General features: G+C 39.2%; 1 protein-coding gene across 4 annotated transcripts in view; it reads right to left on the bottom strand.

Moving 5' to 3' along the window:
* Window positions 1–22,785, bottom strand: part of col5a3a (collagen, type V, alpha 3a) — a 44,888-nt gene that overhangs the window by 2,079 nt on the left and 20,024 nt on the right. For all 4 annotated transcript variants that reach the window (XM_030142186.1, XM_030142187.1, XM_030142188.1 and 1 more), the window contains 51 exons: window positions 22,678–22,731; window positions 22,502–22,555; window positions 21,944–21,997; window positions 21,639–21,692; window positions 21,035–21,079; window positions 19,947–20,000; window positions 19,715–19,759; window positions 19,492–19,545; window positions 18,190–18,234; window positions 17,766–17,819; window positions 16,937–16,981; window positions 16,533–16,586; window positions 15,863–15,907; window positions 15,652–15,705; window positions 15,447–15,554; window positions 14,996–15,049; window positions 14,599–14,652; window positions 14,449–14,493; window positions 14,174–14,227; window positions 13,798–13,842; window positions 13,616–13,669; window positions 13,423–13,476; window positions 13,068–13,121; window positions 12,845–12,952; window positions 12,445–12,534; window positions 12,192–12,245; window positions 11,895–12,002; window positions 11,448–11,555; window positions 11,277–11,330; window positions 11,032–11,085; window positions 10,817–10,924; window positions 10,659–10,712; window positions 7,563–7,616; window positions 5,080–5,133; window positions 4,893–4,946; window positions 4,682–4,789; window positions 4,519–4,572; window positions 4,377–4,430; window positions 4,146–4,199; window positions 3,980–4,033; window positions 3,778–3,885; window positions 3,527–3,580; window positions 3,303–3,356; window positions 3,111–3,218; window positions 2,960–3,013; window positions 2,422–2,457; window positions 1,932–1,985; window positions 1,538–1,838; window positions 1,262–1,374; window positions 1,074–1,142; window positions 3–236 (listed from right to left, as the gene is read on the bottom strand). In XM_030142186.1, coding sequence (XP_029998046.1) covers window positions 3–236; window positions 1,074–1,142; window positions 1,262–1,374; window positions 1,538–1,838; window positions 1,932–1,985; window positions 2,422–2,457; window positions 2,960–3,013; window positions 3,111–3,218; window positions 3,303–3,356; window positions 3,527–3,580; window positions 3,778–3,885; window positions 3,980–4,033; window positions 4,146–4,199; window positions 4,377–4,430; window positions 4,519–4,572; window positions 4,682–4,789; window positions 4,893–4,946; window positions 5,080–5,133; window positions 7,563–7,616; window positions 10,659–10,712; window positions 10,817–10,924; window positions 11,032–11,085; window positions 11,277–11,330; window positions 11,448–11,555; window positions 11,895–12,002; window positions 12,192–12,245; window positions 12,445–12,534; window positions 12,845–12,952; window positions 13,068–13,121; window positions 13,423–13,476; window positions 13,616–13,669; window positions 13,798–13,842; window positions 14,174–14,227; window positions 14,449–14,493; window positions 14,599–14,652; window positions 14,996–15,049; window positions 15,447–15,554; window positions 15,652–15,705; window positions 15,863–15,907; window positions 16,533–16,586; window positions 16,937–16,981; window positions 17,766–17,819; window positions 18,190–18,234; window positions 19,492–19,545; window positions 19,715–19,759; window positions 19,947–20,000; window positions 21,035–21,079; window positions 21,639–21,692; window positions 21,944–21,997; window positions 22,502–22,555; window positions 22,678–22,731 — 3,642 coding nt within the window. The remainder of the gene's footprint in view (window positions 1–2; window positions 237–1,073; window positions 1,143–1,261; window positions 1,375–1,537; window positions 1,839–1,931; window positions 1,986–2,421; window positions 2,458–2,959; window positions 3,014–3,110; window positions 3,219–3,302; window positions 3,357–3,526; window positions 3,581–3,777; window positions 3,886–3,979; window positions 4,034–4,145; window positions 4,200–4,376; window positions 4,431–4,518; window positions 4,573–4,681; window positions 4,790–4,892; window positions 4,947–5,079; window positions 5,134–7,562; window positions 7,617–10,658; window positions 10,713–10,816; window positions 10,925–11,031; window positions 11,086–11,276; window positions 11,331–11,447; window positions 11,556–11,894; window positions 12,003–12,191; window positions 12,246–12,444; window positions 12,535–12,844; window positions 12,953–13,067; window positions 13,122–13,422; window positions 13,477–13,615; window positions 13,670–13,797; window positions 13,843–14,173; window positions 14,228–14,448; window positions 14,494–14,598; window positions 14,653–14,995; window positions 15,050–15,446; window positions 15,555–15,651; window positions 15,706–15,862; window positions 15,908–16,532; window positions 16,587–16,936; window positions 16,982–17,765; window positions 17,820–18,189; window positions 18,235–19,491; window positions 19,546–19,714; window positions 19,760–19,946; window positions 20,001–21,034; window positions 21,080–21,638; window positions 21,693–21,943; window positions 21,998–22,501; window positions 22,556–22,677; window positions 22,732–22,785) is intronic.

Below are 22,785 nucleotides of genomic sequence, written 5' to 3'. Positions count from 1 at the left end.
ACCTGGCATCCATCATGCACAGCATGTATAAATGGGCTCTTGGCTTGTGTCAGCTCCTCATCATTGCTCCCCCGGAAGCGGAGGGCATGTTTGTAGGACTGAGAGGTGCTGTCAAACCACCCTGCTGAGTTCTGACAGGTGTAGGTGAAGCTCTGCTTGGCTGTGGCGCTTAGTAGTTTCAGGAAGGTCAGCTGAACCACATGTACTAGGGTCCCATCCCTGTCAATGTAGGCAAACTGGAGGACACCAATAGAGACAAATATAGGTAGAGAAATATTGTCAACTACATGTTGTACATACATGAAATAGTAAATAAAAAATGTCACAATCTCTAATGTATACAAAATCTAATGCCATTTATATGCAGGTTTTATCCCCAGGGAGAAAAACAAGCTGTAAACTATTGTATTGTCTGTGTTCAAAGAATGTATTTTTTATTCTGTTTCTTTCACCTTGAAAATGACAAATCAACCCCACTTGAATTCTCTTTAACAAGGGTGAAAAAGTTGCAATAACTTTAGAACAGTCTCGGGAAGAAAGGTGAATAAGAAAATGAAGAAAAGAAAAAGTACCCAAGCAACCCTAAGTACTCCCACTGAGAGAGTCAGTGAATTACAATTGAGCTGGCAGCACAATGATTATCTGAGAGGGTTATGAGACCTCTGACCAGGTGCACATGAAAGGCCAGAGCTCTGAGTGTGCTGCCCGGAATCCTAGTCGATGAGACAGAACTGCCAGTGGCATTGTGTAAGTTATCTAACTGCTGAAAGCAACTTCTGGCGATATCCAGTCAGCTCTCTCACTGCACATGTTTTAAGAGGTTAACGTCAAATTATAGGTACATTTACAAATAAACACCATCACCCACATACTGGTGCACATACAGACATGCTTGCAGATTCAAATAAGCTCACTTGTGGATCAATCATTTGCATAAATATCATTCAAATGCCCTCAATTAGGATGTGTAATTTAGCTGAAAAACACTGACTGGTATTTGGAACCAGGCAAAGACTGATGGTAGATAGGGTAGTGATAGATGTCTTTTTTTTCTCCCTTTTTTTTTTAAATACCTGCTTGCCTTTCCTGTATTGGCTGTACCAGCTTCCTGGCTTCTCTTTATTCCAAGCTGCTAATTTCACCTAAACACACACACACACACACAGAGCGGGAACATGTTGAGTAAAATTGTAGGCTAAAGAAATATACAGTGATATGTGTCCTGATGTAATATGACATTGTTGGCTTTGTAAAGGCTTACCATCTCAATCCTCTTGTCAGGGTAGAGACAGGTCTCTCCATCAGCTGTGAAGTTACAGTAGACCTTGATAGAGTCTCTGTGGCAACCTTGGTTAGGATCTATCCAGTAGTCTCCTACAAAGCATACATTTATCAATTATGTACCTGATATTTATATAACACACCTATGATAGAAAGATTATGTATGCGATTGGCATACATTTCAGCATATTGACTTGCTAATGTGAAGGTTGAATAATATGTACAAATGTAAAAACTAGCTTTAAGCTGCCTTTACCATCTTTGTAATCAGGTTGGACCATCATGAGCTCTTTGCAAGTGCGGGCAGGGCTTTCAAAGGTCCCCAGTGGCCTTCTCATAAGCTCCACTTCAGTTTTCATGGAAGCAAGTGTGGCAAAGACTTCCTCCATTCCCTCTGCATCTTCAAGAGGCTGATCTCCTTGAAGGAACTCCTCTTTATACAAATCTCCATCTTCTTCTCTGGATGGGGTTGATGCTCCTGCCCGATCTGAATGCCTTCTTCTCTTTCGCTTGCCCTCCCTGATAGGTAAGGGCTGAACTATTGTGGCAGGGGGTCCCTGTGGGGGGCATATACAAGTGAGCAAGAGAAAGAAATATAAGGGCATAAAACTGGTATAAAGACAATGATATTGAGCAATGAACGAACGTACTGGGGGTCCTGGTAAGCCAGCAGGGCCTGGATCTCCTCTGGGACCGATGACACCCTAAAAATAGAAGGGTGTCTTGTGTCAGTCATCTCTCACCTGGAGCCCTCTCACACCACTTGGCTAAATCCCAGCTTTATCCAAAAAGATATGGCTGTTGCTTTATAGGATTATCCAGCTGTGTGCATCAGCACTCTATGGTCAAAGCCTTGGCTCTGAAGACACACTATAGTGGTTTTCATAATATCACACACCAGAACCAAATCCTATTAAAAGGGCCCAGTGGAAAAATCATAGGCAAGGCAAGCATGGTTATACAGCAAGCTTTTAGTTCCAAAGACATGCAGTAAACACAGTACAGCATTATGATTATGAAGCATGGTAGATTTCAGCCAACAAACACGTTTTCTCTCTCTTCAATAGCATATGTTCCCAGCATCTGCTAACAAAGCTGAGGTGTGAGTATGGAGTAAGTAAGATGGATTACTGGACTCACCGTGTCTCCCTTCGATCCTTTCTCACCAGCTGCACCCTGATTGTGAAGAAGAAGGGTAAGTAAGAATTAACATTAAAGTATTAATGATATTAAAACTTAAAAACTAAATATAATCACAAATAAATAAATAAATCACTGATTTGATAAGTGATTTGGTCAAGTATTTTTGAGTCAGTTTCCAGGCAGGGCTTGACTTGTCTGACACTTTTGTTTTGAAAAGTATGAAAAAAAATCTATAAGCCTTTCTTGTGTGTAACTCTTCATCTATGATATACATTGTTCTGCTTTGCAACTGAACCCAAACATGCATGAATTAACAATCATGAATAATTTCATGAAATTAAAATTAATCTGTACTTTATATGAACCAGTAATGTGCTGCTTCTGAGTAGAATCCTTTCCTAACATATATTACAAGACAAGGCTTTGCAAGGACTAACAGTACTCTAAAAGCTGAGCTGAGTTTGTTGTTATTCAGACCAATACTGCAGTTTAAGTCTTTACATGTTGGTGACTGCAAACTGTTACTGTTACTTACTGACAATCCAGGTGATCCCGGTGGGCCAGTGGGACCAGGCGGGCCAGCAACACCCTAAATACACAACAAAAAGATCTTGATGTTGAACCAAATTTCCTTTATGCAGACAAAATATATGAGATGCGTCATGTTGCAGTCATATGTACTATACCTCATCTCCTTTAGGCCCTTGTGTACCCTGGTTCCCTGGTAAACCTCTGTCTCCCTTTTCACCAGGTTCCCCTGGGGGACCAATTAGACCAATTAACCCACCATGCCCCTGCAAACAGAGACATGTTTCAGCATCACAGTTTTGCAGAAATTTCACACACCATGGTCTTTCAAACAAGGACTAAACATTCACTTTATCTCCTTTTGTTCCAGGGTCTCCTTTCAGTCCTGGAAGTCCTGGTGGGCCCTATGAAGAACAGCAGATTACACTGGTTGGTCATGTTATTGCTTAAGATTCTGTATGTTATATGGCTGCATAATGTTGGATTTAAATCCTGGTTAATTTTTCAAACATGTCTAAAATCTCTTGTACTGTGGGCTGTGTGTGTACTGTGGGCTTCACTATCAACATCTTACTATTGGTCCTGGTGGTCCAGTCTGTCCTGGTGGCCCATTCAACCCTTGCTCACCCTGGAAAAAAAAACACAACCAATTATTAATCAGCTCATGGTATGTTGAAGTACTGTCTAAATGTTAACAGCAACCTAATAATGACCATGCTCCATTGGAGGTGCATGCTTTAAAAACAGTAAAGACAATAATACATATTTGGGAAAATGCACTTAGATTTTGAATACATCTAGAACTTTATAACATTATCTACTGACTGCAGGGCCTGGGATGCCTCGCAGTCCTTCTGGGCCAGATCTCCCTGGATGTCCTTGTGGTCCCACAGGACCTGTCTTTCCAACTGGACCCTGGGTTCCTGTTGTCCCCTAAAGAGCAGAGAAAATAAAAATAGCAAGGCGCTGGCATCAATATAGATCAGAAAGGCTTACTTATAAGCTCTGTAAAAGATTTCATCCTTACCTTTGCTCCCTTCATCCCCTGCTTCCCTTCCTTTCCTGTAGCACCTATGTGACCCTGGGATAAATAAACACAGTGATGCCAAGAAGGTAACTTAAGCTACATACTACAAACAAGCATATACAAAAATACTGTGCATACACCACACACAAAACAGCACAAAACCCACCCTCCGTCCAGGAGGTCCTGATGGGCCTGGTTCACCAGACGCTCCTGGGGGTCCCTGCATAGAATGGAGACAGGATTGAAGTTAAGACTTTGCCACTACAAAGGCATAACATCACAAAGACAATGAGAAGGAAGCCAAACATTAATTATGAATGTCACAGAGAACAGATACTGGGACATACCGTTAGACAGTAAAAGAAGAAGAAAGTGAAAGAAGAAAAACAGTGCTTACTGCTTTGCCTGCTTCTCCACTGTCTCCCTTAGGCCCTGATCCACCATCTACTCCCTAGTTGAAAATATGTCATGTAGAATAAATAAGAAAATATAAATTATGAATAAATCAGTGAAAAAATAAATGAAGCACAAATACTCACATTGACACCAGGCTCTCCAGGGGGCCCTGAATCCCCAGGAAATCCAATAGGGCCCTATAGGTAAAAACAGTGAATTGAAAACCACAATATACTATGCAACAATGTGACTGACCTCACAACTAGAATGAGGAAAAATCACTGATCTCAGCTTAAGAGGACTCACAATGTTGCCTTTGGGCCCGTCCTCCCCTGGTGTTCCTCTGGGTCCTGGAGGCCCAGCTGCACCGGGCGGACCAGTGTCACCCTTCTCCCCAACTTCGCCTTTACCACCCTGGAGCACCAGCAAATGGAATGAAAATAATTAAAATGGCAAAGAAATCAAAAAGACAAAGCTAACAAAGTCAGGACAGACAGCAGGATGGAATATCACTTACAGCGCCACCAGGTTCACCAACAGAACCAGGGTCCCCTGCCTCTCCATCCTCACCCTAGGAGAAAAAGAATATTTTAAAAGAACAGACTTCACATGGATTAGTACACATGCAAATATATACACACCACTACCATTCTATTGTAACTGTACCAGCACATGCTGTTTTGTTGCTAATGGGCAATGCTGACCTTCTCTCCGACAAGTCCGGGCTGACCAACTCCACCAGGCAATCCAGATGCACCCTGAGGTAAGAGGAAGAGGAAACAGCTTGAACTAAAATATTAGAAAACAAGGACAAGTGTGAAATATTTATTTGACTTTTGAAAATAATGTTCTGGGTGCAATTTTTTTTGTTTGTCAGCAGTTCTGCTCACAGAATGCTGAAATGGGAACTGAATTATCACAACACAAGGAAAAATATTGAGTGTCAGGTTTGCTACGTGGATAGTCTCTGACGCACAGTAGGATGGATGCTGTTTCCCCCTCTCTCAATCAGTGTGTGTGTGTATTTGTGTATATGTGAATATGTGAGTGCATGCATGTATGTCATGAGTAGTGTGCTTCGTGTTTTGAGACAAACCCAGTAAAAGGTTGTCTTCGGTAGAGTGCACAAACATGAGGGCTCAGTACAGCCACACACTAACTCCTGCTGTCAACTGCTTTCCTCACATGCCCTCCCACCTGATTCTGCTTTTTCCCCACTATTCCTGTATCAGTCCATTTATGGATCCCACCATCTCAGCACCAATGTATTTCCATGCTGCTAGTGATGGAGCACTAGCAGGGCTCACACAGGGTTCCACAGCTCTCTGCTGAATAATTGACCAATGTGAGATGCTGTAGAGAGACGGCCATTACTAGAGGTAAATATAACTGCCTCTCAGGGATGATAGTCTAATACTACTTAATGATTCATAGAGCAGTAAATATAACTCTCTCCTAGGGATTATATACTTTTCAATAATTCAAGTTTCAAAAGCAATGGAGGGTCTGGGGCAGGAAGAAGCTTTATATATTAAGGGGCTGCAAAATATAAAAAGGATAAACTACTGTTAAATGTAAGTTTTGTTTATACCGTAACTTCAACTGTGCATTGAATGAATGCAACCTTAAATGTGTTTTTTTTTTTTTGTTTTTTACTGGCATAAGGTGCATTTCAAAGAACCATACATCACCCTGTCTCTTTCTCTCCCTCTACCTTTCTCTCCACTAGTGCTATCAAATAAAGCTGAAATTCCAAAAAAACAATACTGAGAAAATGAGAATGAACAACCTCCATAAGTTTGCACAAGTTTTCATGTGTGTTTTTTACTTTCTTCAAAAAGGAGATAGAGCTGCAGGAGCCAAAATGAGGGAAAAAAGACTTTGAATCTGAAAATACATGCCTTTATTCTATAGCTCTCTCCTCTCTGTCCAAATCAAAAGACTATATATAAATACAGATGAAGTTTATAGCACTGTTTCACACGACTGAGGAAAATAGATGACATTTTTCATATCTTCTGTGTCAAGCCATGGAATACAACAGCAGTTGTCTGACTGAATCTGCATAGCAATCACTAATAACAGCTGTCAGTTATGCAATAAGCACCTTTACCTGCCTGAAAATTCCTGTGATTAGTCAAAGTCTGCATCATGCATAGAAATTGTAAACCACAGAAGTAGAATTCTTATTTCCTCTCAAACTGCTGAAAGGTAATCACTAAAGTTTTGCCCAATGGAAACACTCTTCTGATAAATCACAACATAAGGAACTTTTAACTGACTGATTCATCTTCATGAATTTGTAACACTAGGACTGTTGTTGTATAGTGATATTGCACCACAGAGAGCTTTGAGAGAGCATTGCTGTGAACCAATTAGATGCATGTATGTAAGGCAACAAGTGCAATGTTTATTTAGTAAAAATAGATCAGCTAAAGCAATGTTATCATCAGTAACAGAACGGTCTTCTTTTTTTAAAACCTATTTATTATAGTCATGCATAATGCTCCAATCCCGATTAATGAGACACACATAATTTACTTTTTCTTTTTTGCAAATACTCAAAAGGTTGATTTAAATTTGTTTTGCTCACAGAAACATGGCTATTGGTATTTAGTTACAATCACTTCAAACTCCACTTTATATCAAAATGTTCTAAATTGCATTCATTTGTAAGAGGAGGTAACCTCTCCTTTGGAAAATAGTCATAATTTAATGAAAATTGTTATTCAGCCTCAATGCCAAAAGAATGCAAAATAAAACCTTAGTTAATTAAGTTTGAAAAATTCAAGGAGAGCAGGCTAAAATCTAGCTGACTGACTGAAATTATGAAAAGGTATTTATATTTATTCAAGGAGCAAAACAATTACAACATTTGGTAATCATGGTTAATGCTAATTAACATTACCAAATGGAATGGACCATGCTGATGCATTTTTTGTTTTGATTATTTTTGCATGAACCTCTGCTAACTGTGCTGAAATACAAGAGCTTTGCTCTGAATATTCAATTCTCATTCTACTTTTACATCTTGCTGTACTGGATATGTACTTTGTTTTAAGCACCCAAATCAACATGTGTTCATGTAAGACATTACAAAATAGGACTTGTTGCTAGATGTTATATAAACCATTGTGTCATTTCCAATATGTATTTAAAATTAAGCATGATGTTTGTTGTACTTTACCTCTCCACCAATGGGCCCTTGTGGCCCTCTTGGGCCATGCTGTCCTGGTGGGCCCTGTGTAGATACAATAATTAAAAGCTTTCATTAGGATCTCAGTGCTGTAAATAGGAATGTACATCAGTACCACACCCAAAGACACACAGCGTGAACAAAGGTTGCCTGATGTCTTCTAAATTAAAAGAAAGTTGGAAGTCACCTCATGCTGGATTGCTTATGCAATGGCCCCAGTATCTACGATCATTACAGTAGTGACATGATGAAGATGTCCAGACAGGTCATTACCCTCAATATGACACAAGCTCTGAATCTTCCTCATTTTCCCCACCACTTTCTCTCTTGTTCTCTCTTATTAATAAGAAACATCTAGTCTGTGATGTGCAAGCCCATATTCTCTCAGCCACAGTGGTGACATGTGATTTGACTCTTCTGTGCAGCTCTCGGGAGCACCAAGCAATTAATCCTAACTGTGCTCGGCTTCAGTTTCAGTTGAGTAGATGTTGAGCTGTGCTCTGAATCACTCTGAAGTCTTGGAGCGAGCCTTGTGTTGTAAAGACACTGAGACAGAAAGACAGACAATCTGCCCAGAGAGACTGTGTGGGACTAGAGGAAACATATCCTTCTGGCGAAGAGATACTTGAGCATTAGAGGGGAGAATTCTGTGATCCGCAACACTCACACATGAATGAAACTTCCCCACTGAGTCCTTAGTATCTCTCTCGCTGTCTCTCTCTGTCTCTCGCTCTTTCCCTCTCTCTCTTGTTTTGGTTCCATTTTGATGCATTCCCTCCCTAATCTGGCTGTGGAGACGACGGGCTATAGAGAATCTTGTTGAGCGTGTGTTCATGGTTGACAGCGTTGTGAGATGACTGTCACAAAGGAGGATGCTCATTAGACAGCCAAGGCTGAAGCTAATCTGATTAGCAGCTGTCACACCGTCTTCCAGCTCACAATCAGCATACCGCCTCTTCCTTCCACTCCATTGCTCCACAGCTTCCTCTACGTCACTCTCTCTTTTTCTTTTATCTTTTTCTTTCTCTTAAACACAGGACCACCTCTTCATTCATTGGGTTCATCCTTGTTGTGCATAAAGTTATGGGCTACTTTGCCATTCCCACTCAGACTTGAAGATTTGCGACTGTTATAGGTCAAAAGATTCAAAAGATTTAAAAAGCCAACATTTTATCATCATTGAGAATATCACTTCACAAAACATTTCAAAGAAAATACTATCACATTATGTGAAATGGTTGATTTTTATATAATTATTCTAAATGCTAATACCTTGTTTTTACTGCCACCAAATGTTTGTTTGCTTTGCTTTGTATCACTTCACAAAACATTTCAAAGAAATTACTAGCACATTATGTTAAATGGCTGATATTTATATAATTATTCTAAATGCTAATACCTTGTTTTTACTGCCACCAAATGTTTATTTGTTTGCTTTGAAAAATGTGTATTTTCAAAAACCACAAATTATGAATATAGTAAAAATAAGTCCCATTTAAGACCATGTCCTAATGATTATCTGTTGAGTAAAAGGTTGGTTCAGAAGTTTGAGAGCAGCAGAATCAGCACAGCTGGCACTAACAAACTAAATAGTTGCGACTAATTAAAGCCTAATGAGCTGCAGTGGGGTGCCTGTGTGCAGGCAATAGTTCATAGCCTGCTGATACCTTGAATATTCACAGTATTGTACATATATTAATCGGAGAGACACCAGATTATATAGAATTGGCTCGTCTCACAGGGTTTCTAAACTAAGCTTTTCTAAAAATTGCACTTTGCATAAAATTCCTTCAGTACTCTCATGTGAAGGCTGTATCAGATGCATCCCACTACATTCTTCTACAACTCTAGAAAAAATTATGAAACGACTCAAAATGTCAAGACTTAAACTCTGGACCCTGCTTGTATTTTTGTTCTGGGAATAGCCTTAAACACCAAATAGCGATGTGAAATATTGGCAAAACGATGTGACCTCTCGAAAGTACAGGCTGGCGGGACTAGGACCCACTAGATGTCACTGTGGAACACACAATGTCGCCAAAGCACACCAATGGCCATTATGTATAAAATGCGCTGTATAAATAAACTGGCCTTACCTTGCTTTAAACTTTGCGGCAAATGCAATTTTGCTCTGCAGGGCTGTGATGAATCGTCAACTTCACAGAACCCTGGCATTTTCAAGAGCATTTTTGAAACGATGCGTGAAGGTGATTAAAGAATCAGATGTCATTATGATTCACAGCTCAACTTTAAAGGCACCTCAGGTACTATTCAAAATCAACTTTTAGAATGCATGTTCAGTGTGCATCAGGAGGAGGCAGCCTGGCAGATGTCAGAGACTCCTTTGCTGTTCAAACAGATGAGACAGATGTGTCCTGCAAAATTAGATGTAATTGTACTATGCTAAATGACTTGAGTAGCAGTGAAAGAGAGGTTTTCGAGATTCAGTGAGGTTAAGGACAAAACAGCTTCTGGTTTTGCCAGCATTATAAAAGATGCCCTGGAGCAACTAATCACAAAAACCTAGTATGTTACAGTAGTTATGAATGGGCACATTAGTGGGGTTCAGACACTAATAAAGGAGGGTCAACCCAATACAGCACATTGTTATATGTCCCACTTATGTTCAACAAGAATATCTCATTTGAACCTATATTATGTGCTATATAGATATGACAAAAATGTTAGCTACTGTGTTAAGTGTTAACCTTAGCTTCAGTTTATTTTCTTTGTCATAATGAGCATTGGTCTTTTAGCGTTACCATTTAGTTAAGTACTGGAAGAGCCACTATCAAGGGTTTAAATTCTTTCATTTGCTCCCAATTAATGCCTTCTACAAACATTTGATATTTAAAAACTGCTGTTGCTTTCTAAAGTGAAATAGAGTTGAGATACAATAAGTTTTTAGTTTTTAAAAGTTGAGGTAAAATCCAATATCAGACAGTACCAAGACATTTCAAAGTTATGTTAATTATGAAGTCAAGTGCAAGTCAGAAAAGTGGAGTTGAGAACCGACTTGAGGTTGATATCATAGCACTGGACTTCAGATGAGTGTTGTATGTGCTGAGATTGCTAAACCTTACTTACAATTGAACCAACATGTCCGCTCTCTCCTTTTTCCCCTGGTGGTCCTGGCATTCCCTACAAATGCAGATGTGGTGAGCACAGAGAACAGATATAAATATTTGAAAAAAGGAAATTTAGTTGGGTAAAACAGTAGAGTGTAGTCTTAGTACAATTCTTACCTGTAGTCCAGATGGACCTGTGGCCCCTTTAAATCCCCTCAGTCCTTCATCTCCTTTGGCTCCATTCATACCCTGCTGTCCCCGAGGACCTGGCTCACCATCTGCACCCTAAAACATCCACAACTACGTCAGCAAAATAAACACTACACAAACTAGTGTCATGTATCACAACATTATTAAATTAACATAACACATTATTAGTTTTTGGAACATACTGTAAGTCCAGGTTGGCCTACAGGTCCTTGACTTCCAATAGGTCCAGGGGGGCCCTGGAAAAAAAGGAGAGGTTTAATACATTGTTACTGGTTTAAACCATCTGTTCATTACATCAGAGATACACTGTCCAAATTATTACAACAAATTGCACCAAACAAATAATAAATCAATTTCTCTTTTACCTCCATGTTGATGCAAGGTAATACAGTGTTGTTAAGACTATTTGTGTAAAACCCATACTCACAGCTTCTCCTTTGTCTCCTTTACTACCCTTCTGGCCTGGTCCTCCTGTCTCTCCCTACAAAAAAAAAATATACACACTTGTGTTGTGTATAATCAAGACCACTTAATTTGACCTAACTAATTCCAAAGATCAGCAAACACTTCACACTGAGCAAACTGTCCAGTGAGATACCTTGTCTCCATCCTCTCCTGGAGGTCCAGGAGGTCCAGCAGGCCCTGGCAGTCCTACAGGTCCTGGTTCTCCATCATGCCCTGCTGGCCCAATAGGCCCCTTCTCTCCCTGGGGAACAGATGGGAAAACAGTAAACAGTTAGCAAATGCCACAGTGCTTATTTTCCTCATACAGCAGCATGACACATTGATTAATGTATCATAACAACAAGAAAATTCACACAAGCTAGATTACATGATACATTCTCTGTCTTACTTTCTTTTTTTTATCTTAGAGTCTATTTTGTCACCTCTTTCTCCACCTCTCTTTTGCTCTATTGTTCATAATGATACATACCAAAGGTTGATCACATGTTTCTTGTTACATGACGGTGGGAGGTGATGGTACCATATGTGATAAAGAAAATCGTTGCCTAAGACACATTATTAGTAAGGTTCCAAATCTTACTGGATCGCCTTTCTCTCCCATCGGCCCAGCAGGTCCCACACCACCAGGTCGACCCGGCTGGCCAATAGCACCCGCCGACCCAGCAGGACCCCTCTCTCCTGTGGCACCCTGGAAATAAAAGCAGATAGAGAGGTGAGATGAGCGTATCACATGATTCACTTCCTGATTTAGTGCACTGGTCATGATCACTGATCACCATGGAAACAGACTCCAGCTCCGTAAGTCTTAGGTTTCTATATAACATAGCAGCCAAATGAAGACCAAGGGACAGTAAAAGATGCAATAAAGCTTACTTACAATGGCTCCAGCAACACCAGGTAGACCCTCTCCCCCCTTCAGTCCTGCAGGACCCTAAAAAAGACATAATGGGCAGTTAAAATAAAAATTTACTTTAGAAGATTTTCACTTAAGGAATGACAGATCATAATTGCTTTGGCTCTATTTTCACATAAAACGAATTGTATTCATCACAATTTGCACATTTCTATCATCTGTGATGTTGACACAAAGTGAAACTGAAGATGTAGGTATATATAGAATTTTGTATTACCATTGCACCAGGTGTCCCTCTGCTCCCTCTGAAGCCTTGGAGCCCAGCAGGACCACTCTTCCCTGGAGCTCCTTGTGGTCCTGGATCTCCCTAGAAACCACACACATGTGTGATTAGATACAAGGCAAGGAGCCAGGAGACAGCAGGTTCTCCTTATGTAGTCATAAATTACATCAACCAACAAGTTACACCTAGAACGAACATTTATCTTTTATGAGCCATAATACACTCAATGCAGCATGGTTTCTACTGTTATTTATGAGCAAATTTGAGGACAGGGTAAGGATGGATATAAGATATTCTAGCAGGGATCAGAGTCATAGGGCTTTATTTATTATAATATATAAGGTGATGCTAGTAAGTAATTATAAATCCTGATATAATGATAAAAAACCATTACCTTGGTACCCTCCTTTCCTGCAATTCCTGGTAAACCATGCTCTCCAGGGGGTCCTGGTGAACCTGGATGGCCTCTATCTCCAGTTGGCCCTGTCTCACCAGATTTACCCTGAAAACAAGTTAAATATTTAAATATTTCCTGTTATATTTATACATCATATTAGAAAATGCTAAATAAGCAACTGTTTGCACAAGAATCACTGAATACATCACTGACGGATTACCTGTGGTCCCACAACACCTGGGGGTCCAGGAGGTCCATTTTTCCCTTGGAAACCCTAAAACATGAGATATGTTAGTCTAATGATAAGTCAAGGTCTTAAACAGAAGACGTGAGGTGCATTGGTCCTGTTATCTGGGAATTGTAGAAAGGACAGTGTGCTTTAAAAATGTATGATATAGGCTATTCAACCTGCACTCTTAGTGGCAATTCAGGGTATACGCCTTTATATGGCTTTATACCAACAATGTTTATTTCAACAATGCATATAACAAAGTGACTTTGACGTAACATTTCGTACACTTAGTCAAATATATCTAATACATCAGTACTATGTTTTTGCAGGGAACATAACTCACTGGTTCCCCTCTCTGGCCTGGATGACCTGGTAATCCATCTTTTCCTGGTGGACCCTGTAAAGAAGGAATTTTGTCACTGTTTTTCTTTGTAATTAAATCCTATATCAATGCTGAACATAAAATGTGTTAAGACATACAAATGCATCATTAAATCAAAAAGCAAACAATATGTAATTCATCTTTGCTCTCTCACATTAGGTCCTCTTGGTCCAGGTTCACCGTGTCTTCCCTGTGGTCCTTGGGGACCCTAGAATAAAACTCTGTCTCAGATCATACATTCTTGTGCTTATCATTAATGTATTCAGATGCATTCATAATTTCCTAACCATTTTTCAGGTTATCACACTTGTGTTATCAAAAACTTTAAAGGAATACCTGTTCTCCAGGGGATCCTGGAGGACCATCTTGTCCTGCAGAGCCCTTCCAGGTGGACAAGGAAGAAAACGAATAAAAAACCAAGCTACAGTACAAAAACAATGCACTTTGAGGTTTCTTGCCACCAACAAATTTTTAGCTTTCCCAAGATGGTCTTTGAGTGTGAGAGTGTAAACTGAAGCATCCCCTGCCAGACAGTATCTTCACACTGCACCAGATGGCCTGTCATCTAGAAGTGAACAGCAACAACCAGTTCCAACTCTGCGCATTCATCCATACTTTATGAGACAGCCAGGTGTGTGTTTTTGTGTGAGAAACTGCATGTGCATATGTCTTTGTTTGTGTCAGGGTGTATGCTTGCTTATGTGTATGTCACCTTTTCTCCAGGCTTTCCAGTAGGCCCCCTTGCTCCTCTTCCCCCACGGACTCCCTATTAGAAAATAAACAAGTGTCTGATTAGCACATGCATAACTCATCTGGAAGTGAAAGATAAATGACTGATGAAGTGAAAATACTGCAGTGATGCAACACTGTGCCTAACTCCCACACATTGTGGTAAACTGATGGTATCTAATTAGTGGTGGTGTATGAAAATAGCTTCATAATTTAAAACAAAAAAAAAAAAAAAAAGCCAACAACAGCTCTACTCACATTTGGACCTCTCTGGCCCCCAGACCCTGGCTGACCAGCTGGACCCTGAATTATAAGGATTTACAGTAAAATTGGTAAATTTAAATATATTTGCATCCACTGAAGAAGGTAGGATTTAGTGTAAATCAAAATATAAATTTAAGTCCTTACCCGTCGTCCTTTTTCTCCTAGGACCCCAGCCAAACCAGGGAAACCAAGTGATCCCTGAAGACACAAGTAGAGGTTAATCAGCTTGAGCCTTCTATCCATCACACATCACCCCAATGACTTATTAACGTATAATTAACTACTGTATCAAATTAAAGCAAATCTAATCCATGAGCCCAACACAGCCTTAAATACACCATTCATCAACATGTAATGAATTGATGTCACTAATGAACTATTAATAAAATAGCCTTTTTTAATAAGTCATTTATCATACTTTATTTTTAATCAGACAGGAAACAGTCCAGCCAAAGACACACGTATCTCGCTGCTTATAGCACTGATAGAGGAACCAGGGGACACATTAACTGATCACAATAACTCATCAATGCTCAATCACCTTAGATCCTTGTCGTCCTGGGTATCCTGGCAATCCAGGCACACCAAGTTTACCCTAGAGAGAGACCGACGGAATAAGAAGGTAAACCAGAGAAATATTAAAAGTGGGTATGAAACCACTTACTGAACACTGTCATGACATACTGCTGACTATGCATGTACCAATATAGCAGACTATGTCTAAATTATGACACATAGTGATGACAGAAAGATTAAATGTTTAAATATACACACTGGTTCAGCAGCAATTTTACTTAGGAGCTGGATTTAACAGGATGTAATATGTAGATGTGTGGGAATTAAAGTCCATATGTTAAGAACTGTAATATTTTTCAGACCATTTGTACCATATAACATGTTTCTTAAAAAATTTGGCAGTATATTTAGCCATCCATCTGTCTTCCTCTTTTATTTTCTAACCTTGTGTTGTAATGTTTTATTCATTAATGTACCTTCTCGCCAGCTATCCCAAGAGGTCCTGGATCTCCAATGGGTCCTGATTGGCCCTTTGGCCCTTCTGGTCCATCTTCTCCACGAGGACCTGGAGCGCCGCTATCACCCTGAAGTGAAGAATGGAAGTACAGTGAGTGTGAAAATTACATCCACACACCAAGAGAGAATAAATGACAAAAAATGATTTACAGGTTGCATTCTTACCCTGTCTCCCTTGATACCCATGTCACCTTTGAATCCAGGGAAACCATCTTCTCCCTGTGATGTATTGAAGATAGGTGATTTGTACTGATGGGTCTTTAATGATAAATGGCATCATTAAATTGTAATTCATCAAGTGTCCCCCTGCTTAAGTTACAATACACAAAGCACTCTATTTTCTACACATAATGAAAATCTCTTTTTTTTCTCTCACCTTCTCTCCTTTGCTCCCCTTTAGACCCCTAACTCCATCTGCTCCCTGTAGAAAAGAGCAAAAACTTTTAATTTAAGAACTATGTAACATCTCTGACAAGAACTGTTCAAAAAAAGAGGCTCTTCTAAATGGAAAAACACTGGTTGTCTCCACTTCCACGAAAAAACCTCTACAAACATTGAAGTGATTTATAAGTATCTATTGATTTTCTCTTGACCCAACATTGCTCTGTTATCGAGCAGTTATTGACCTTACATTCATTTCATACTGATGATTGCCAACAATGTCAGGCTTTCCTGAAAAGGATGCTGAGCCAAACTACCAGATGAAATACCAAAATATCACATGTATGAGTATGACAAAACATACATCAAGCAATGTCATTCAATGACAGCTTTGCTTTTGTTTCTCAATTTTAAGTCTAAATGGGCTTTTTAACACCTACCCACTCTGCCCTATCTGACGTTTCTCCTATTTGTCAAGTGTTACTCTGTTCTGTTGTTTGTAGTCCCCTTGAGAACTGAGGTGCTTTACCACCACCTGTCACCTGTCAGTCATAGCCTTGAACAGCTTGTCCATCACAGGTAGCAATACATCAGAATTAAGTGTTTGAGAGAAGAGATATTTCAGTGAACATTACACCTGAGATTGTGATGAATACAAGTCTCACCTTGACTCCTCGGGTTCCTGGGTATCCAACAGGCCCCTGAGCACCTGGCAAACCCTACATGACAAAATACAATATTCTTCAGTCATAGCAAATCCACTATTTCCAACAACATATGAATGGGCATCTCACTCAGTCACTGTTCTTTATCTTTTATTGTCAATTAGGATGCTCATACATAAAAAGCAGTTGATGCTGATGAGCACATGCCTCTGATTAATGATCTCGTATAATAAAGACAACAGCAACACAATGATGTCAACAATTATAATGATGAGAGTGTGTATTATTGCAGCCTACTACGAGTGACTGCACAGTAACAATAGATGGCAGGAGGCTTGATATTCTACTTTTAATGTCTTGATATAACACTATGGTACACAAGTCTGAGATTAGCAGTTACCCACTTGGATGCCTTTCTCTCCTGCGGGACCCTCTCTTCCTGGGTGACCCTGAACCAGAAAAAGAGGAATCAGATTTACATAGCACAACTGCAAATCATCATTACTGTATCATTGTATTCAACATAATATCCCCCCTCACGCTTCACACACCCACCCTCATGAACACTGGACTGTTCTAATGTGCAGTATAACTGTGTAATATTTCCATAGTTTTTATACTCACACATAGTTCTTTTTTATATGCATATTTATTCTATTTTCTATATTCTGTAGTTTTTATAAGCATATTTATTCTATCTTGTATATAGTATCCTGTATATAGAGAGCCTGTTTGTTTTATTGCTGCTGCCAGCTGAGCCAACTACATCGAAATTGAATTTTTGATGTAAAATCTGAAATGACAAATAAAGACTGTCTAAGTCTACATTAAGTACAACTCATCGAAATGTGTCTGACTGCAATTTAAAATGAATTTGTGTACACAACTAAAGCCCTACTGTATGGAAATGTTTTGCTGCTCTTATAGCAATTTATAGAATTTACTTTTAATAATATTATACTGCTTTAAAAAAAAAAAAATCATTGCAAATATTACTGAAACCTACAGTATAATGCTCATCTGAAGCTATGAATTCATGAAAATGTCATTTTTGTTGTGTGCATTATAGACTTTTGTATATATTCTGTGAGTTTTTACCTAGTCTATACATTAACTGTATTTTCCAGTTGGTAGCCTTGTCACTTGAGCAGGTACTTAAGTGATAAAACAACTCTACAGCAATGTGTAAAAATAGTAGTAGGTGTGTATATGTGTGTGCGTGTGTTTACTTACAGCAGGACCATCAATGCCTGGTAGTCCCTGCATGCCTTGTTTTCCCTGCGGACCCTGAATGAGACAGATAAAGCTATGAATACTGAATATAGGCTGTGTGTAGCATAACATCTTATCTCATCTTTAAGATGAGACATTTCCAACTTTTACTGTTACTGTATTCCACATATTCTATATACAACTTTTTATTTATTTTATTATACTAGCCACATGATATGCAGGAGCCAAGGCCTTCTCTAGTCTGTCATGACTGTGTGTGTTTCCTAGGTATTGATTTCCTGTCTAGCTGTGTCTTGTCTGAATGCGAGTCAGAAGTGGTGGGATTGCACTGTTGTGCTCGGCTAGCCTCCCTTGGGTATGTGATGACAGGGGTCACAAGGTCACAGCTTTAATTCTAAAATTAAGTGAGAGACATGCTACCTACCTTCTCTCCTGGCAATCCAATGGGACCCTGAGAACCGGGCAAGCCCTGAACCAGAACAAAGCATCAATCAGGTTAAGTGTCACAAGACCCAGCAGAAGACTGAGAGTTGTGGTTTTACATGAGTGTGTGTGTATATGGTATATTTCTATGTATGGAAGACCTGGTAGCACTTTACATCACAACTTGGTAAGAGCATGCTCATAATGTGGCAATAGCTACTAATACAAAGGTAATAAGGAAATAAAATTCTTGAAAGTAAAAAAACACTAATTACCATATTATGATGCTGAAATTAATGTTAAAAACACTCCTTTTTGTTTTACGGTAATACTGTAAAAATGACTTGTCTTGTTACCTGGAAGCAGTTGTGATAGATTTTTATGTAATTACTAAATCACATCTGTAAGATGCAAAGCTATCTATTTCTATTAAATTTCATTGTGATGTTTGATTAAACCAAATACCAAGAGGCAAGAGCTAATCAGTACTTATAATGCGCATGCTAAGATCACACTTTGTTTTTTAATACATGCATCCATCTAATGTGTGAGCCAATCTGCACTGTCCAACCCACAGCTGCTTTATGTTATTGCAATGCATGCTGAGACCCACAGCCTCAAAAAGACCAACAATCCTGCAGTGGGCATATATGCATGTTTAAAATAGAGAGTGCCAGAGAGAGGGGAAGAAAAGATGGACTTGTAATCACAGCCTAACCTACAGCATACAGTCTTTCTGGAAGTAATTTATTTATTACTAAGTTATAATGCTGCTTTGTCACTTTTTGACCTGACCTAATTGAACCCATAATATTTTCCAGCTTGCCCTAAATCATCTGACCTGCATGTCAGCTTGTTGGACTTGCAGGTTATAGGTCGACCTGCTCATCACTAATGACCCATGTATTTGGATGTCCTTGAGTGGAACTTACTAATTACTGACCAGGTGAAAACTAAATGATGAACTTTATATGACTATCTCAGATTTTATTTTAAAGCCACATTTTGCTGAATTAAACTGAAATTATCTCTCCACAAAATATAATTTCATTAGCCAATAAGAACACTCCTGTATTTTAACTACAATTTTATAACTGGACTTTTTCTATAAAAAAAAAAAAAAAAAAAAGAACAAATGTGGCTTCAGTTTAAATTTAAACTGCTTCAGCAGAAAAAATATTTTTTATCTTAGGAAAATGTAAGAAATGAGAGTGTAGGTATATCACATAGTGTATATTAAGTAACATGGCAAAAAAAATGTTTTTTTTTTTTTTATTTATTTATTTTGGTATTGGTATGATACCTGTGCTCCTGGATTTCCCTGTTGACCCGGGGGCCCTATGTCTCCGGGAGGACCCTAAAACGGAAAACAATGGTGGTCAAAGCGGTTTAACTGTTGCTTACATCCATATGTATAGACATAAGTATGTGTCTGTATCTTTTTATTTAACATTAATACCACTGTCTTTAATAGTATTTGATGATTATTATGGGACAGAGAAAATAATGAGGGTTGCAGGACTGACCAAGTTACCCTTTAACCCTTGTACTCCATCAGCTCCACGAATACCCTTGAAAAAAACACATACTAGAAGTCAGAAAATCATAAATGAAATGTACATGTTTGATGTGAAAAACAATTACAGCGCAGTGGCTTTTTTGTTTGTTGTATTGATGATTTCATGAACTAGAAAATCGTTTATAGAGTAGAGGACCACAAACAGCTCTGATCCTGTAATCAAGGGAATGTTGATTTACCGCTTGGCCAGGTGGACCAGGTGGACCCCTTGGCCCAACAAGACCCCGTGGACCCTGGAGACAAAACAGAGCAAACAGTCAGCTGCTAACCTGCATTCATGATAGGATGGAGTGGGTGTGGAATACTAAATCATAAATTAGAACTAAGGAGAGAGACAGAATCGGTAAGAAAGATAATGTATTTTTAGTGTGTGCATACGCATCTGGTTTTCTATTTGAAAGCCACGAAAACCACGGTAGCCGGTATTTTTGCAAGTGTGTTTGTGTGTTCTGTTTTTGTCAGTCTCTCTCTTTGTAGGCTGGCCAAGCCACCTGTTCCAAAGCCACATCTGTGATCTCCTGGGAAGTGATTGATATGGAAATATAATCATTCATGCCAGGATTTTTATCTCTTCTCTCTCCGACTCTCTGTCTTTCCTCTCACCATCGCTCTTATCTCGTTCACAACCAACCAAATTTCTGTCTGTTTATTGCTGTCTCACTTCTCCCATCACTTCTGCTCTCTCATCACAACAGCCAGCTCCTCTTCATTCTTATGTTTTTGTGGTTTAACACAGTTTTCCTGACATATTTTATGGTGCTCTATTTCTTGCTGCAGTCAGTGATCCATTTGGAGGGACACAACCCTGCTGAGCCTCGACCTTACCTACTGTGAGAAAGATAGGATGTGAGTCATAACCAATAAACCAGTCTTTACAGTGGACATGCTAAGGAAAAAAAACAGCTTCCTTTAATGGTGCTCTTAACATCTATGTGGTTTCTTAATAACTAGAGTCGCTGGGACATGTGTGTGTGTGCGTGCGTGTATTTCTAGCAATATTTCATTAATGACTTGATTTTCCATGTATAGTGTGAGCTGTAGATTTTGGATTTGTGTATCTTCTTCTGTAGGATTATACCTGAAACTTCTGATAAAACTTAAAACTCAGTGATTCCTTACAGTCCCCTGAGGTCTGTTGTGAAGATCACATTTCTATGGTTTCTCCCTAACATTGTATTTTTCAAGTCTGCACTGAAAACCCATAGCACTGACTTAAAAAAAAGTAGCAATATTAAATATCTTGAAATGTTTATATTTGGTAACTCACAGGTTCACCTGGTTGTCCTCTTGGGCCCACAGGTCCATCAGATCCCTAAAATAATAAAGAAGAAAACAGATTCAACTCATAATTCTTATGCACCACTCTAAATCAACCTCAGGCATGGACACATTTATATCCACATAGACATAATCTGGGAAAATAGCTCATTAAAGAAATTCACTGCCTGACAGATAAGGCTCAACTATCTCAGAGCAAAGACTAATAGACTTTTCTCTCCAAATTCACCTACCAGCTTGTATGAATTGATTCAATCTTGACAGAGCTTCTATATTTCATATTTTCCATTCTATGTCAGTGGTGCATTGCACAGCTTTCATGTCTTTTGCAAACCTTGATACTGTATGAGCTCAGGCCAGCAGAGTGGAATTAAAAATTCAGGAGTTTATGACTTCATTTCAGTAAAAACCTGCTTTGATCTGTGGTGCTTTTCTCACTACTAAATGGTTTGTAGAATTGATCCATTGATCTAAAAAGGATCTCTTATTCAATTTTGTATGATGGGAAAATGAGCTACAGCAAAACATTGCTGCATTTTTTTTTTTTTTTAAGGTTTGTTGCAAATACATTTTGGAAAGTATTGTGCACTCACCTTTTCTCCTGGCTCTCCAACAGGCCCATGAGGACCAGGCTTTCCTCTGTCCCCCTACAAGATAAAAGCATTAGCTACAAGCCTCAAGATATTTAAGACTATTCTGTTTATAGCTTAGCAGAAACAAGCAGATGCTTTTTAGTGTACCCTGTCATTAGAGAAATCGCAACAATCATCATAATCATAATATGCAAATAAACATCTGCCATATGATGTGTAAGGTATTCATGCATAATGTGTTAGAGTGTAGTGTGAATGACTTAATAAAAACAGTGACATGATGTCGAGTTGCTAAATCAACTCACTCTGTGTCCCTTGTTTCCCGGGAGACCTGGCAGGCCATCAAAGCCCCTGTCACCCTAAGAAGTAATAGAGAAGCAAGTGCATTAAACCCTGAAACTCACACACATACGGTAATGTGTAAACATTAGCAGAATTGTACTAAAAGTCTCCCCTGGCAGAGCCTCCCATCTGCTCCAAGTGTGTAGCAAGGAGAGGGAGCTTTCAGATTAGCTGTAGGTCTGCTAAAATGCTGCTTTGACTGATAAAGACTCTGCTGTTCTGTCAGGCCCAGCATCAGGGGAGCCTTATTTATTTACTAAGCTCTTCCTGCAGCTGTTAAGTATTGAGTTGTCTCTTTGTCAATACATATAATAAGCTGTGGGCTGCTGGATACCTAAAGGCTGACAATTGCAAGTGGTGGAAGGCCTTGGTTCCCTAAACATGTGGTATTGTAGTGTTCATCAAAACAGGAATGTGATGTTCTAACAAATGGTTTACAAATAATGCTGGAATAAAACTTTTGTGGGTTCACAGTGAAGCCTGTTATGACGAAATCATCACTACTGCAATGCAGTGCTTACCTTGGAACCTGTTTCACCTGGAGCCCCACGACCTCCATCTACTCCTGCACGCCCCTAAAAGATACACAGTCCAGTTTAAAGAAATATTCTCTTTAATAGTACATCATGTACAGTATGCTTTTAACACAAGGTGCAAATATCCAGTGTGGAAATCAGTTCTACTCAAGATAACTCACCCTCTTTCCTACTTTTCCATTAAGACCTGGAGGGCCTGGCAATCCACGCAGCCCCTATATACAAAAGGAAGAATGGAAGACAAATGGGAGAAAGGTGTAAAAAGGATG

The sequence above is a fragment of the Sphaeramia orbicularis genome, chromosome 8 (assembly GCF_902148855.1).
Source record: "Sphaeramia orbicularis chromosome 8, fSphaOr1.1, whole genome shotgun sequence".
In the NCBI taxonomy this organism is placed as follows: domain Eukaryota; kingdom Metazoa; phylum Chordata; class Actinopteri; order Kurtiformes; family Apogonidae; genus Sphaeramia; species Sphaeramia orbicularis.
Note: the sequence above shows the minus strand (reverse complement) of the source record. Positions and strands in the feature narration are given on the sequence as shown.